This window comes from Genypterus blacodes, unplaced genomic scaffold (assembly GCF_046128005.1).
Source record: "Genypterus blacodes isolate CSIRO-AG114 ecotype Tasmania unplaced genomic scaffold, CSIRO-AGI_Gbla_v1 ptg000055l_1, whole genome shotgun sequence".
Lineage (NCBI taxonomy): Eukaryota > Metazoa > Chordata > Actinopteri > Ophidiiformes > Ophidiidae > Genypterus > Genypterus blacodes.
The window spans coordinates 122,757-139,903 of NW_027466867.1; the positions used below are offsets into that span (position 1 = coordinate 122,757).

Genomic DNA, 17,147 nt, shown 5'->3' on the forward strand with positions numbered 1-17,147 from the left:
ACATAATTGATCATTCAGTACATATGGAATGAGTACAGAGAAAGAGACAGAGCACATACAGAACACACACACACACACACACACACACACACCCACACCCACACAGGGTTTCTTACATGTGCCAGAGGTTTGCTGTGGATGGCGATGGCGGGTCTGTACTGGTGGAAGTCAGTCTGGATCACACACACTCTCTTCTCCATCCTCACAGCTCGCGGTCGCCCATGCTGTCTTCACCCAAACGGGCTCAGGGGAGGAAGTGAAGGATGTGCATGTGTGTGTGTGCTCTCTGTAGGCTTGTGGGAGTGTATTTGTGTGTGTTACGGGGAGAGAGAGAGAGTGAGGGTGTGTATGAGCATGTGTGAATGTGTGTTACGCCTGCTACCTGACCCTGTAAGAGGCAGGGGGGAGGCAAGGGGGAAGGGAGGGAGGTAAAAAAGAAAACACGAACGAGCTTGAACAGTCCACCCACCGTCCCATACCACACACACACTCACACACACGCACACACACACACCCTCATTCTCCCTCCTGCCTGAAGCCACACCACCCTCTGACGGCGGTGCCGAATGCAAAGACAGACTTCCAGCCCCCAGCAGAACAATGTGCAACCCCCATCAACATACACACACACACACACACACACACACACACACGAAAAGAGAAAGCCCTTTGATTACACTGTTGGCTGAACATTTAAGATCCACAATTGTTGAGGGTTTTCATGTTTCAGCTCATTAGAAATAAATGGAAGAGGTGGAATTACATCTTATTGCCTTTATCTTATTGAGAGCATTATGTTTTATTTTCAACACATTTACACATCCAGCGTAATATCACATACATCCTTTTTGTGAAGAAAAGAGTGATTTTTATTAGTATAGCAGAGAATCATGAAGCCAAATTGCATAACCAAGCAAAATCTGCTGAGTTGCAGTTTTGCTGAACAATATAAAGTCCCATTATCCGTGTAAGATTAGGAGGCATAATTAAGGATTTACAGAACACATAGGCCTCAGGCTAATTGAATTCCAGAATGTCCTGTGAGATTCCGACTTAATTCTGTCTTTTCCTGCAGCGCTTTTTTATTTCCATGCTTGTCTGACTGTGTGTATCCCCTCCTTCTGTGACATCCACTGGCTGCAGGCGGGAGGAAGTCACGCACAGAATGATATGTTTACCTTGCAACCTAGGAAAAATGACAGGAGGGATTCACACGTTTCATCTGGGTGGAATGAAGAGAACCTGTAATTGCCCTTTTTAATCAGGCTGCCAGTGGAAACTTGGATTGTCTTGCAGGTTTATTGTCTGACAGAGGATCAGATGACAGATGTCAGATTCTGGCTCATGTTTTCCAAAAGCGCCATGTTCAGAGCGGATGTCAGCATGTGTGCAGAGTTCAAGAATTTGACCTCCCGCTCATGAAAAGCATACTGTACGTCAAAGTCAATTTACTCCTTGGCCTACAATAGAGAGCGCTACCAAGCACAGCCAAGCTCCTGCAGGTCACACTAACACACATCAGGTCAGAAGCATCACATAAAACATGTTTCACACACCTCCAGGCTCTTAATGTCATTGGAATTTGGAATCTCTGCAACGTTGAAATGTACAAAACAAACACTCGCTGCAGTAATGCTGTGCACACAGAGTGAAAACAAGCTATTTTGGGTACTGTCGCTTTACCTAACGTAATACAGAAGAAGAGGGAAGAACATACGAATGCTGACATTATGTACATTATACATTTTTGAGGGTTATTATGAGGTCAGGACTGTGATCTTCTAAGGCAACATTTGGACTCTGGGAATTCCTCTGGCTGTCAAAGCTTTGTCCCATCAAACCCTCAAACCTCCTGTTGAAGCATTGTGGAAAAACCAACAGGTGAGCTTATGAACTGAGGTGGAAAGAGGAGGTTTTCCCAGACTGCTTTTTCCAAACCAAACCTGAGCTTCCTTGCAGCTAATTCCCTGATGAAAGAGGTCAAATCAATCAAACTGTTCCCTCCAAACCCTCCAGCAGGGCTCTCAGCCTCTGTGAGAGCTGTTCAGCTTCAAGAGGAATTGTCGCGTTCTGCCCTTAACGTTCCTGTGCCACTTATCTTTGGTGAAGAGTTATTCTGGCATGGTGTAGCAGCTCACACAAAGGCACCCGGGGATGCACTCAGGTTCTCCCATGAACATCCAGTCGGTCAGAGAGGAGAGGTCTGCTTCAGATCACCATCACCAGAATCTAAACTAACATACAGTCAAGGTCTAAAGACTATAGAAGCCTCTAAGTGGTGTGAAGACATGAAGAGATCAAAAAAAATGCACATATTATTCAGCTGACAGGGTAAAAAAATGTGTTTGCAAAATTGGGAATTTCCTTCAAACCATTCTCTCTAATTTGGGGAGTTTTCATTTACACAACACTAGTAAATGTCTTTACTTCGCAGGCATCTAACTATTTCTTCCACATTGAGCTGTGAATAAAATAATGTGAGCCAGCTGTCGTAAACTAAACTGCGAGCACAGTGTCGCTCCTGTCAGATCATGAAAACAAATTAGATTCAGCATCATAAAGTCAAAAAAGCTTTTCCATGAAGCAGCAGAGTAATCACTGCCTTTTATCTGTTTAATTGTTGCCTTCTATCAGAGCATAATTACAGAGCTGATGTGCCATGATGCCCCTCTGGGTGCAGATCTGGGATCAGCTCCTCTCTGAGGGTCCATTTGGATCCCCACTCAGCATTGGGAGGTTGAATCTCTGCTCCCTTCGTCTTGCTCCGGCTTGTTTGTGGAAGGTTTTCTGCCCGAGCATGATACAAGTTTATGGAATTTGATTAATTAAAGGTTTGAGTCGGCGTAACGGTGTGCCCCGTTCTTAACTGGCAGCTGATTCTTGACATAAAGATTACAACTCTGGCAGACAAAATGAGAGGGGCCTCCTTGTTATCTACCACGAGTGTGTATCCAGTGACATTTCACACATGTTGTGGTGTGAAATCACAAGGGCATTAACGGGATCACAGCACAACCTATCAAGCAGGGAGGCAGTTCTCTAACAGCGCGGTTTAAGGCTGGAATGAAGGACAGGATCAATTGGAATGTGGCAAAATATGTACAGCTGAAAAAAGACCTAAAGTGTTCCTGTTTCTGGGAAAGAATTCCATATTTTTGTTAGGCTGAGAAGTAATGGACTGTGCCAGCATTTCAGCATTAGCACTGCTTGACAAATTAACGTGTTTTACACTCCATGAGGACTTATATTTACATTGTGATTTGTCATTGGAGTTTCTCAAACCCCAAAAAGGCAGCTGCAGATTTACATGTTTGCTGTGGTGAACCCTGAGGTCTACAATGGGTAATGAATCAGACTGCATGTGTTATCCTATGTCGAGAAGACGGACTGCCGGCATTCTGCTACTGACTGCTCTGCAGCGTGAGAATTGTCTCCATATGGATCCGTTTCTGCAGAGTATTTACATGCGCCGCTGGGAAACCTGGGAGATGACGTAAACACATCTCAGGAAGAGCAACACCTCATTTCTATTCATAAAGAATGAATTATTATCAGTGACCAAAAATACGAGTAAATCCTATTCCAATTTCAGTAAATTCTTTAAGCATGGGAATCTGAAATAAGCAAGTATGCCAAAAATGCCAAAAAGTGGAAAAAGGGTGAAACTTCGCCATCTAGTGGATCAACATTGGAGTGCAAATATAGAACAAATACCATTTTAGAATTATTTTGCTTTTATTGAGAGAAACAATCCTCACATATTAAGATCACAGTCAGTATCAGCACCGACAACCTGATAAAATGAATGATCTTCAACAAGTAGAAACATGATGGAAGTACAATTTTATACCTCTAGGTGTCAGTACTGATCTAGGTAACAGTGGTAGCCACGCACTACAAATGAATCAAATAGAATGAACTCGTAGAACAAATGTATGCATACACATAATCGTGAAATTCATCAGAGGGTAGTATTCAATTTTACTACTGTATACATTTACATTAAATGTAACATTAACGGCAACATCTACAGGTGCAGTTATAGCAGCTTGTGTCCTCTCATATCGGAGGTGTGAGGAGCTGAAGGTGTTTTACCTCGAGTATCATCATCATCATCATCATATCATCTGATCAACAGAAAGAGATTTCAATGATATATAAAGCTTAGTTTCCCCCCAAATGATGGATTCTTACTTGACTTTTTGAAGCTTTGATTACAGTGGGACCCTGAGAAGAATTTAAATTCTGGGAATGTGAGAATGTAACAGTGATCTTCAACGTCTGTGGGCAGTGAAGGCCTATAAATGCTAATAAAGGGCACTTGACCTGAGTCCAGCAGCAGACCTCTACTCTCCTCGATAGATCACGACATTCTTGTCAGTCTCGTGAATCTTGATCTCATAGAGCAGGTTGGGTGGAAGGACCTTCACCATGTTGTCCCATATGTAAACAGCCACGTTCTCAGTTGTGCTAAGTGACGGAGAAATGAGGACAAGAATCACTATGAGCATGACACACATTCAATTAAAGGAAACGTGTTATCTTTGTGGAGATGGATACACACCTGACGACGGTGGCAAAGTAAGGGACGTCTTTATCCAGGTTTTTATGGTCCAGTGGAATCATGATGACTTCCTGTGAGATAAATCATTCTCTCAATCACTTTGTGAGGCTGCATTCAAAATACAATAGCAAAATCCACTCCTGTCAAAAAGGACATGTATAATTAAGCTTTCAGGTTTCCAAACACTGATTGTTTCAAGGATCTCACCTCAATGCACTTCTTCATGTCTGTGATGTTCATGACCATGCCAGTGTCACTGTCAATCTATGGACGTATACAGGACAGAGGTTAGTGTATGGGTAGGTACAGATGAAGTGATGACGTCCATGATATGACAAAGAGCAATGTGTATAAGAGTGCGTTTCAATTTGCCGATGAAAGGCAGAATTTAACTTTTTATACAGACATCTCTGTTTTGGAAATGCTGATACTCACTTTTCCACGCAGTGTTACCTCCACTGTGAAAGGGAACAAAGGCACCAAATGAATATCTGCTGTCTTCTCATTCTAGTATTTCAGAACCGTGTAAGCTTGAGAGCAGAAGCACGACAAACCTTTGTAGTTGTGTCCGTGGCCGTTGGGATTGTTGCATTTTCCATACAGGCTTTTATTTTCCTCATCGCTCAAGTGAACACTGAAAAAAAGATGAGTCATTCAGATGAGACAGTCTATTGGGTAGGTTCATATACTTGACAAACCTCTGGCACAAATCCCCAATTCTGATCCTCACTTATGCTGCTGCTGCTGCTGCTGCTGCTGCTGGGTTTGAAGAAAGTCTTACAAACATGTATGGAAAGTGTAAATGAAGTCTCAGGGTGCTTAGATCGGTGTATTTCCTTTAGGGGGATGTTTATCGTTCATCTTTCCTCACACTAGAACAGCAGTCAGAGCTGACATACGACTACAACTCCCATGAGACTGAGAGTTACGACATTTTTAATTCACCTAAATGCAGCGTTGGCAATAAACACCATTAGTTCAGTCAACAAGGTGCCCTCGTTTTGCTCTACCGTCCGTCACTATACCGATTTCGCTAACGTTTATTGCCGCTCTGTACCGCCCACACGAGACACGCGCGGACAGAAAACAAACTTTGTATAGCAACCTGTTACAGTTAGCTTATATGCTAATGTTCCGTTTCTAGCTATGGAACATTGAGGCTGTCAAATTCAAAAACAAACGCAATGACGCCGGCAATTTAAACGAATGCACGCAGGCAAACGTGGAGGCGGAACCGAGTATAATGCGTCATGATACCGGTGCGGACCTGTGGAGCCTGTGGCAAGAGCTGAAGCTCTCGATCCGGGTGATGTATCCGACGCGCTCCGTAGCCGAGGGAGAATCCATGGTCAGCGGAAGAAGGGACGAGGAAGAGGAGGAAGAGGAGAGTATATATCACGCTGGGCTGATGCGGGTCCAGCCTCCCGGCACTCGCCCCGGCCCGGCCTGTCATTGGCTAACAGCGGGGCGGGGCATGTTTGGGTTGTTCCATCGTATATTAGTACAAACTCATGACAGTTTAACAGCTGATTTAATGTGTACATACATCTAATGTTGTGAGTTTACGCAATAAGAAATAGATGATTTTACTGCAAAACAACATCTCATGCTTCAGAAGAATAAAAACATGAAAAGCTGTCAATATTCACATTTTCAGACAACAAATACATTGTATTTAAATGTACATTTCAATCCAGATGCTGTATGATGTCACCGTTGTTTTGTGCATCACAGATCCTTGTTCTCATTCATCTCAGTTTTCTCCCTCTCTCTCTCTGTGTATAAAATCAGTCTCCAAACTCTTTCATAGCTGCAATTCAATGTCTTTTTTCAATAAAAATATTCAGCAATAAAAAAACAAAACAAGATCCAGACGTTGTTCCATTTGGATCTTTCTCACTGGCCTGACGGTTCAGATATTTTACAAGGTCAATAGAACACAAATCTATGAAAACACTGTACATACAAATACGCAAAACCAAAATTATATACATCACATTTCATAGTATGTTTGTAACTGTAGAGCATTTATGAGAGATAATGTTTTATAACCTGGATTAACTGGACTGTGGCTGGAAACGCTCATCAAAAGCAATGAATGTGTGAAACAATTAGTGTGTAAGACATTTAGAGAATCAGTCAACTACTGTCCATAATGTCACAGACATTATGGACAGATTCAGTCCTTTCCAGGTTTCCATAGTTTCCTTAAGTCACTTTGCAACAGTCCAAGAGGCTGAAGAGGATCAGAACTCGCTCTCCTCCAGGATCTCCTCCAAGGTCTCGCCCAGCGTCACCTCCCCGTCACTGCAGGATAAACTCTTCCTGGTGAGGAAGTCCAGCCCCGTCGCTCCACAGCCCCTGGCCCCCTGACCTTTGGCCTGTCCCACTCCGCCTGCTCCAGGCACCGCCACCTGAAGCAAGCGCGGGTGCGTGGCAGAAGTGGCTCCCTCATCGTATGATTCGCTCTGATGGGAGCAGTGTGGGCGTCGCCCCTGCGTGCATCTCCACAGGTGCTTGAGGGGCGACCCCGGGAAACAGCTGCTCATCTGGAAGTGATTGGTGAACAGGAAAAGCTGCCAGCGCTTTTTCAGTTCGGCTTGGACCTAAATATGGACATAGAGAGTGTCGTCAAGCACAACAGCATGCATTGGGATCACATGAGGAAATGTAGATTTTAGGTTTTAAAAGTATCGTACCTCTCCATTAGCAAAGCAGTACAGCACAGCGACCACAAAGCCCTGAGTAGAGGTGAAACATCTCGCATTAGGGTTGCTATGGATCTACCCCAGCAACAAAAACACTGTCTGAGAGCGTCTCACATCTCACCTGGAAGGAGCTGAGGATGAGGTTGATGAAGTTCCGGGCGTAACGGTTGCTTCCCTCCACCCACTCGTCCATCAGAGCGATGAAGACCACCTCATGGATCCCCAGCAGAGGAATCAGCACCAGTGTGGCTCGGGCCAAGCTGTATTTCATTGTAATACCTTCTTATCGTATATACACGTCATGTATTATCTATGATTTACTGTTGCTTCTTATCTTGAAGTACATGAGTGGTATGGAAATGAAAGTGACTCTACCTGTATCTGTAGTTGGTAAATTTCACCTGATCTGCTTTCAGTTTGGACAGCAGCAGCAGCAGAATCTTGATGAATATAATGAAAATGACCTGCAACACACACACACACACACACACACACACACACACACACACACACACACACATGAATATAACGTGACTCAAACAATTTAGCCATTATCACAAGGCTTTCACAAGACAGGAAGCGTTAAACTCAACGTGAAATCGGCGTCACCAGACTTTTTACGTACCAGCACTGACAAAGCAATGGGTCCCTTAATTATCCACCAGTACCATCTGTTCACAATGTTCCAGCATCTGCGGAAGGGACGCACAAAAAAGTGATTGAAGCTCGATCTCGCTGTGAAAGAATTGGTGCTTTTCTGACTCTCACTCACCCTGTGTTCTCATTTACAATCTTAACCACCGTCCACGGCGTCACAAACAACAAAGGCGTTCCTGAAAAGTAAAGGAGAAGTATTTGTGCTTGAGTATTTATGCAAAACACCCAACATACACACACACACACACACACACAATCCAGTCCCAGCTCACCCCATCCCAGGAGCATGAACTTCTTCAGCAGACGTCTCTTGGTCAGCACAGCGGTGAAGAGAAGCGTGTGGAGGAAGATGGCCTCTACCAAGAGCCAGAAGTAGTTACAGGCCACAAAGTACTCCATGCACACTTTGGACAGTTTGCACATCAGCGCAATCTGTTTGGGCACAGGATTAGAATCAGGCGAGTCACACTTTAGGATTTCTTTCTCTTTCTTTATTGTATCCTCAGAAGAAGAAGCATACGAGCCATTAACCTGCTGAGATAACAAAGCAGTGGTGAGTTTACCCCGGAGTGGGAGTGGGAGTTCCAGCCGGCGTTGTCGGTGGGTAAGTTGTTGTACATGATTTGTAAGGTGATTTCCTTTGAAATGACAGCCGTCGCTCTCAGGATGAACGACACAAACAGATTCATGTGGATGAAGTTCCTGGTACAGTGGAGCTTCCTGGTAAACAGGATACAGGAGCAGTTTGAGGAAAGCATGGAGGGAATCGATCACCACGTTAAAGGGATGACAAACAGCCACATCACAAGGAAATGCTCCCTGCTCTTTATAACCATGTTTAAACTCATCGATCGTCTCCAGACTCTCGTCATGGACAGAGCTGTGAGAGCAAGAATGAACGAGCTGCATTATTGATCACCCATCACAATGATTAATACCATGCACGTAATGATCAAATTAAAGTGTTAATACTCAATCAGAGATAATTGTCAGTGTAGCTTAAGCACCAGATGATCAATCACCTTCAATATGCTGCAGTCAAGCAAAATCAAAGCTTGTTGGCGCTGTAATTAGGTTTACTGTTAGGTTTAGTACATTAGTGCATCTTCAATACAGGGTTGTTAAACATAGGGCCTTGTGGAAATCCTGAGGACACAGAGATGTTTCAGGAACTCAACACAAACTCTTGGCTTTGGAGTCCTCTTTCTCCACACACACACACACACACACACACACACACACACACACACACACACACACACACACACACACACACAAGCTGCCTAAATCCCCTCCAGGCCCGGCCACTGACCTCAGCATGCCCATGAGGACGGTGGCCAGTGTGAGGGAGCAGAGCGACAGGCCGTATCCGATGACAGAGATGATCCTGAGGGCTGTGAGCCGACGCAGCTCCTCTTCCTGGAAACACACACATCCAAGGAATCAGACAAAGACACGCTCATCCCTTCTTCAGCTCTTTCTAGTAAAGATGGCTGTCAAGATATGATGGATGATGTTTTTTTGTTTCAGATGAAACCATACATTTCTCTCCCTCCTCTCCCTCCTCCTCCTCCTCACCTTGTCTTTAAAGTGGGCCGTCAGATCCTCCTGACATTCCGAGTGATCCCTCCAAGCCACCGAGGAGTTCTCCCACTGTCGCCAGCGTCCATTCTCCATGCATTCTCTGTGTGCTCTCCTGGGGTCGCCTGGAAAGGAAAAGAAGGATCAAATATGGATCTTATTTTAAGCAATCGTAAACCACATACATGTATATCAGTAGTATGTAGTAAAACTAGCTGACCAGGTTTGTCATTAATGGTAACATGCAGAAGAATGTGTCCATATATGAAGCCGTCACATTAGATTTCCATATAATCTGATCTATATAAGGCAGAGTGGATAATTCAATACAAGCGTCAGGCTGCTGTGTCACATTGGAAGCATGTCTGTGTCTGATCTCACTGTTAGACTCTCCATCCTATGACCTGCAGCCGGGAGTGACCCCAGTCTGTCACGTGATCGAGCTGAACTGGTGGGAGCTGAGGCGGTGAGTTCACTTACCCTGGGTGATCCACGGTAGGTAGGGCGGGCAGGACACAGAGACGTTCCCGGGGGGCGAGTGGGGCCAACACAGGAAGGAGTCGAACGTGCCGTTACAGTAAACTCCTGCAGAAACACAATAACAACACCTCCTGTTTCCCACTAAGATAACAACAATAAAGAGACAAGTTGATACTTTACTCACCAGCTTTTGGACGAGTTGCTTCATTCATTTCGCTGCAGTTCTTCCAATATTCGCTCCGTTTGGCTATGATGCCTTGTAGCACCGAGCCTGTGACCTTTAGTGAGGACATGGGTTCAGACGATAATGTGATAGTTAGAAGCATAACAAAGCATAAACAATCTTGGCGTTGAAACTAAAGCTCAGTTGTTGCTGATGCTGTTGCAGTGTTTTCATGCATCCACATGGTGGAGGTATTGATTCAGGGCTGACCCTCACTACAGAGAGGAGGAGGAGTGTGATGAGGAAGGTGCAGATGCAGTAGATTTACTGTTTACTGCATTTAAAGCCCTAAAGCCGCACAGAGAAGTTGTATTTATTCCAGTTTATCCTTTTGTTTACAGCTTTTGGCTTCTGTGTCCTTCTTCACCTCGTCTACAGTTTGTTATTCTGACCTCGTGCACTGATTTACTGATTATACAGACAAACTAAGTGCTGCTCTGCACGCTGCACCAACTCTTCTATCAGATCATTTCATAGTTATTAATGATGTGACAGACAGACAGACTCCCATCCACACTTAGGAGCCATGTTAGGATTTCCAGTTCACCTATAAGCTGCAGGAAAAGGCCTGGACTTGAACCGAGGACCTTCCTGCCACCGTGCTCCTCCTACTCTTCCATGTTCCCTGACGTTCTCTAGGTGGCGTGATTGGACCGTCCTCCATCCTCTCTCATCCCCTCTTCCTCACTTTATCCGAGCGTCCTCTGATTTATTCCCTGCTGGATTTGTTTGGGGTCATTTTAAAATTCACTCATAAATTTTAACTTCTTTGCCAACTCTTCTTCATTTGCTGTCATTTCTGACAAACGCTCACCTTCCCCTTTGTCTGCGGGGCAAACGGAGGGGGCAAAGCTGTCGTCCCTCTCCTTTTGTGATTCAGTGTCAGAGCCAGGGGGACAGTAGGTTTCATATCTCAGGAGAATATTCCCGACCTTCACGCCCCAGTGAGGCAGCAGCTGAACTCTGCCTCCTCTTTGTGTCTGTCTGGCCGCCCGGTGGCTCCTCTGCCACCTGCGCCACAAAGATTTCTCATGCACGTCAGAAACGCCGTGGATGTTTCAATTCACTTGTCAAGAACCTGTCCAGAAAGAAAAGGCCTGCTGTCTCCCTGTCCTCACGTCTCGTCTCTTTGGTTTCTCCTCCAGCCACAGATGTTTTGCTTCTTTGAGGATTCACTTGGTTATAATATCAAAGTAAAGGCTCGGTGGAGTTCATTTGTTTGTGTTCCTATTTATTCTCCTCCTCCCTTATGGGGGAAAATTTCTCATTCGTGATATCAAAACAGATAAAACTGTGACTAATTTTAGAGTTGGTTGCTGTTGAATATTAATACAACCAAACAAAACATCCCATAAATCAGATATAGAATCCTTTTGTAGACACAATTTTGTCTCATTTTAAACATTTTCCATCGTTTGCGACCTTTTAAAGACATTATTACACCCATTCAACCACACTAGGAGGGTTTTAACCTTTCATTGAATTTATTTACAAGACTTAAAAGGCGCAAGTGTGTAGATGTGCGTATGTGTTAACTTACCTGATGGTTGAAGACGAGCAGGAGGAGGAAGAGCACCAGTGTGGTCCAGGTCTTCTTGTGCCAGGCTGGCAGCAGCGTTGGCATGGTGCAGGCGCCTCTGAGCTTCACTTTCTCTCAGTTGGTCTTAGAATAGTTTGATGGGCATGTTAGATTGCAAAGCTGTCATCTCCCCCATGGTGGTTCAGGTTCAGGTTCAGGTCTCCTGTAGTTTGGGCTCTTTTCCTTCTTCTTCCTTGTAATCCTTTAAGATCCGGAAGTCTCGCAGGTTTTAAAACTCATAATCCTTAAATGTGCTTTTCCTTGACTTGTCACCTGCAACTACTTTGGAGCAAATGACCTCTGAGAGATAAGTTTCATTTGAAGGTTGTGCTTCCTGCGCTTGAAGACCTCTCAGGCTGTAAAGGAGACGTATCTGTCTGTCCTCCCTATGGACATAATGCAAGCCAGAGCGCCTGTGGATCCTCACTAACAGATCGCCTCTCCCACCTCGTCTTCCCCTAACCAATCAAGATAAGGCCTGGGGAGAGACGGCCGGGTAACTGGACTAACTTTGTTGTCCAGGAAAAGTAATCACACAGGAGCAAATGGGCACACACACACACACAGATACAGTCGCACATGCTTTGTTTTGCAACCCCCTTGATCCACGCGGGCAAGTAGTTCCTTTAGAAACGGAACACAAGGTGAGGAAAAGAGGCTCAGTGGGCGTTGCTGTGTGCGCTTTGGCTGATGGTAACTGGGCATCATTCAGGTCGTGTGACACTAATGGGGTTCCAGTGTAAACTAATGGCACTGGAGGCAAACACAGGCAACCAAATGGGAGAGACTGGTGGTCTGAATGTAGTCCCACTCCCCGATTCACCCCAAACGGCTCACTCTTTAAAAAATGCTGCTAGCAGGAAAGAAGCTGGGGTGTGTATCTTTAAATTCTGACCAAACCTACACCCCAAATAATAAGAGTAAATCTGAAACAAAGCGTCTTTTAGGGAATTTATTGTTGGAGAAAATCAAAAATTCCATGTCTACTGAGGAGCCAGTGAGTTACTATGCGATACATGAACTCTGCTGCAGCGTACGGTGGATGCGGCTGCACGTCAATGTAAATATAAGAAGACAAAAGCGCGACGCAAAAAGGAGCGGCAGGTGAAACGAGAGCCGCACAGAGCCATTATCCGTTTAGAGGCGAAGGAGCCGCTTCTGCAATGCATCATGGGGAATTGTAATTGTGTTTTTATTAAGGCCATATAGCTTTCAGATGCATCCCTGGTATGGATGTGACAGAATCCATTGCAGAGGCCGAATGCGGGACATTATTATGTTTCAGCACAGCGGCCATGTCATTAGCTCAGACGGTGACATATGGGAGACTGAGTGAAAACGTTATGAGCGTAAACAAACACAAGCCTGTGTGTGTGTGTGTGTGTCACTCACACACACTGAGGTTTAGTGCAGATATACATTATATTTATTAGAAATGCTTCATTGTAGTTGGGGGGCAGATTTAAACCGGTTGGAAGCAGCTTGATGAAGACGAGGCCTCGGGGTTTGTGGGCAGCAGCCAGATCCTTAATCGCATTCTCACTCTAACATAGACTGATGAAGAGGAGGCTGAAGAGTCTCTCAGCGAGGTAAAGTGAATGCTCAAGTGAGGCCATTTGAAACCCGCCTAATGGTTTTAATGGTTTATGGCAGCGATTCTCAAACCCTCAAACCCTCAAACCCTCTTCCACCTCTGAGCAAACACACGAGTATGAACTGTTGACTCACACATGACTTAGAACAGCACTGAACAATAACATAATTTCACCTGATTTACATTGAATTGTGTTGGTTTCCCTGCAAACATTCATTGGTGCTCCACTAATGGGTGCTCCTCGTACCACCAGTGGTACCTGTGCCTCAGTTTGAGAACCCCAGGACTTGTTATGAATGCTGAATGATCCAAATCGGGGCATTTCTCATCCTTGCACCACCTCGCTGTTCATAAACATCTCTAATCTCACACAGAATCAGGCTCTCAGTCCACTTCAGAGATGCTGATTTATACAGCTCAAGCTCTAAGTTTACGTGACACCATGATGATCCCGCAGATTTATTTATTTATATGTAGGGAGTTATGTAATGCAAACACTACGTGATCTTAGAATCCCTGCAGGTGTGTTTCCCTCATACGGCTGCAAACTTGTGCGTTGGCTGCTGCAGAAGCACACTCACACACACACACACGCACACACACACACACACACACACACACACACACACACACAAACACACACACACTGTAGAGGCTGTTGATGCATTGTTTCGCGTTAAACAATGCATCCAAGTCCAAGTCTCAAGTGAGTTTCCCATGATCCCCGGGGTTAAGATGTATACATTACAGTCACAAGATATAAACATTAGAAACAGAACGAACCCCAAGGCGGCCAGACGAGACTGGAGCCCGCTTTCCTTTTATGTCCATCATCTTCACTGAGGAGCAATAGAGAGCATTTGTTATGTAAATTAAAACAATAATTAAAGGTTTTCAGAGTTTCTTGACTCATATAAGAGCTGATAATGAGCTTCTTCACATTCTATAGCCGTCTGCTGTTTGTTTATGTTTCATCAGCATGTATTTGTGTTACTGCCAGGTGTTCACCACCGCTACTTAAAATTCTCCCGCGTTATGAGTCTCTGTGCTTATTGATAAATGGTGCAGAAATGACAAATATCAGCCATTAAGCAGCGGCCTGCAGGCTGGAAGGTTACACGGCTGTATGTAAAGGAGAAGACGCTAAATCTCCCCGCTGCCTCACTGTGTTATACGTACCATCAATTTGTAATATGAATGCATTCCAGGACTCATTTTATGGACTCGCACATATTTTCCCGCTACCTCATCTTCTTTCTTGGAGATTTACAACAATTTCCCAGAACGGCTTTCGACCTTGGCTTTTAACGCCGGAGGAAGGGACGAGAAGCCGTTGTTTTCAATTACAGACGGACGTACAGGCCCATAAATAAAAGCATTTATCTGAGGGCATTTCTCCGAGCTCGCCATCCACTTATCTGCGGCTGCATGGCCCGCTGGTGTGTGGAGGTCAGTGTGAGGAGAGTAGTGCTGTATATATGTATTAATAACAGACAACCTGTTTGACAAAAGGGTTTCATCTTTCGCGTCTCAAGGTGAAAAAATGTAGGAATATAATTATGTAATCCATGCTGTTCCCCTGCTTATCAGAAGTGATTCTCTGTTGCGTAAATTCCACTTCAGCCCACCCAAACACACATTAATCCAGGGGGGGGGGAATGTCAAGTGAGAGGTGAGAGAGGTCAGCCACATTAACGGCTCTGTGCAGCTTCTCCTCTGCACCCCGACATCTCTGCTGCGAGGAGAGCGGTGTGTGTGTTACACGTGTTAGGTAAACACAGCGCTTGCTATGAGGAGGAGAGGGGCAGGGGGCCCCACAGGGACGCACGCAAATGTTTACGATCCTTTTGCAAATGGGTTGTGTAAAGTGTTTAGCGGACAGGACAGGTGCTATGCGGGAGATGAAATCGGTTGCTCTGCCGGTGCGTAAACTGTTTGGTTGTGTGAGGCCTGCAGCGGAGAGGACACGCTGCTGTGAAACGCCTGCAGGTGAACAGAGCTAAACACTTCTGAGGAGAGAGGGAACGCGGCGGGAAAACTCTATTATCTTATCACCAAGATGGAAGATGAAGTCGTGGGGCTCAAGCGTTCACATGTTGCAGATACCAAAAGACACTCAGGGCTTTCAGGACAGTGATACATTCTGACACCTGTGTATTCCCTCTGTGTACTGCTCACTGCACATGTGTGCATGTACAAACAGCGTACGCGTGCTCATGTGGCCTCTGTGTGTTTACATTCTTTCTGAGCCAGAGTGATGGCGGACACGGGAGGTGGACTGGCAGCTCTCAGCCGGAAAAAAGCAAACATGCTTGGGGGGCCGTGGATAGAGCGAGGAGCCCCGGGCGGCCTGAGGCTGTTGGGAACATCCTGTCCAGCAGGCCGCCTGGGTCAACAGCAGCTTCAGCTCCAGGCCGCGCATCACTCGGTAACCAAAAAACAACTGCACAGCCAACGCGAGGTGGGGAGAGGGAAATCAGGTTGAGCTCTCATTCCAAGAAAACTGGAAATTGTTGTAATGTAGCAGGAGTTCTATGAGGTCACAAACATAGATGTAATAGGTTTACATGTGAACATCGAACATCAGATACACCCACGCACACACATCAGGCTAAACAGAAGTGTGGCTGGTGAGTTTCAGTGTTGCAGTGGAATGAGCTGATGGAGATGAAAGGCTAAGCAAACAGAGACGTCCCTGACCTTCGTAGTCATGACAGCACATTTCCTGGTCTGAATCATTAGTAAAACACGCTAAGTAAACACTAAAGCGCACCGCTGCGAGGAGGAACCAGGAGGGTGAAAATATACAACACAGATTGGTGTGCGGGCGCGTTCCAGAGAGCGCCGTGGAGGTTCGGGAGATTTGGTGGCCCGGATTTGTTTTTCCAGCACGTCCAGCTGAGCGCCGGCCAGGCTCCTGCGGCGCGACGTAATCAGGGCCATTGAGCAGGTTAACAGGGCTGTGACACAGAACTCAACCCCTCTAATTCCCTCTCAGCCAGGACTTTATGTCCTTGGGCCGGGATGAAATAAAATGAAATGCTCATTTAGCACCTTTCCTCACTCCTTTCCTGTCGTTCCACGCTAATATTTCTCTCCCAGATCTTTTGAGAGGGTCACACCAGGCTCACTTAACACAACTATAGAATAAAAACACCAGCCATGATCGGGGGGGAAGGACAGATTCGGGATGCCTTTTTGCATTTCTTGGACATTTGCTTAGTCACATTACAGCATGTGAAGAACAGTGTGTGATCCCTGGCAGGAAAAGAAGGAAAAATTAGGAAAAAGAGAATGAATAAATCTAACAACACTTGCATGCTAGTATAGAGTTATAGAGGACATTATGCTGCAATTTCACCAGTGTGTGTATGTGTATTTGTGTGTGTTTTGTGCTGGAGATGGAGGGAGAGATTAGCTGTGTGTTGTAGGAAAACAGAAAGCAGGGATTTGTCAGGCCAGCGCTCAGAGATTTATCATCCATTTACACAGTGAGCTCTGCAGTCTAAACACAGGCCGAAGCTGCAGGCTCACGCTCACAACACCGCTTTTCCACTATAATTTACTGATAAGCTTATTGTCAACCGTGACGAAACGTAGGAGCAATGTAGGAATGTAACAATGCATTCACAAGTTATTAAGGGGACTTCCAGGTTCCCCCAAATAAAAACCATAACTCGGATCGTCCACTGAGTGGCGCTGTAGCTCTGGTGAATTAGAAGAGAGATACAATAATGTATATAATAATATATAATGTAAGG

General features: G+C 45.2%; 3 protein-coding genes across 3 annotated transcripts in view; all 3 read right to left on the minus strand.

The window, feature by feature from the left end:
• The window catches only part of LOC143002215 (putative uncharacterized protein MYH16), a 31,863-nt gene extending 31,529 nt beyond the window's left edge, over positions 1-334 (minus strand). Inside the window, exon 1 of the mRNA XM_076152207.1 lies at positions 117-334. Coding sequence (XP_076008322.1) covers positions 117-200 — 84 coding nt within the window. The 5' untranslated portion in view covers positions 201-334. The remainder of the gene's footprint in view (positions 1-116) is intronic.
• A 4,011-nt stretch (positions 335-4,345) lies between these two features.
• On the minus strand, positions 4,346-6,010 carry pts (6-pyruvoyltetrahydropterin synthase). The gene is made up of 6 exons (XM_076152344.1): positions 5,832-6,010; positions 5,119-5,198; positions 5,000-5,022; positions 4,772-4,828; positions 4,565-4,635; positions 4,346-4,470 (listed from the first exon to the last, which is right to left on the minus strand). The coding sequence occupies exons 1-6, from the start codon at positions 5,909-5,911 to the stop codon at positions 4,347-4,349; spliced, it is 435 nt and encodes a 144-aa protein (XP_076008459.1). The 5' UTR covers positions 5,912-6,010; the 3' UTR covers position 4,346.
• A 702-nt stretch (positions 6,011-6,712) lies between these two features.
• glp2r (glucagon-like peptide 2 receptor) lies at positions 6,713-12,175 on the minus strand. The gene is made up of 13 exons (XM_076152343.1): positions 11,754-12,175; positions 10,175-10,268; positions 9,991-10,095; positions 9,508-9,635; positions 9,242-9,348; positions 8,493-8,649; positions 8,202-8,361; positions 8,045-8,105; positions 7,898-7,964; positions 7,648-7,736; positions 7,394-7,532; positions 7,264-7,305; positions 6,713-7,170 (listed from the first exon to the last, which is right to left on the minus strand). Exons 1-13 carry the CDS (start codon positions 11,835-11,837, stop codon positions 6,811-6,813), a joined length of 1,593 nt encoding a protein of 530 aa, XP_076008458.1. The 5' UTR covers positions 11,838-12,175; the 3' UTR covers positions 6,713-6,810.
• Between the last annotated feature and the right edge of the window lie 4,972 nt (positions 12,176-17,147).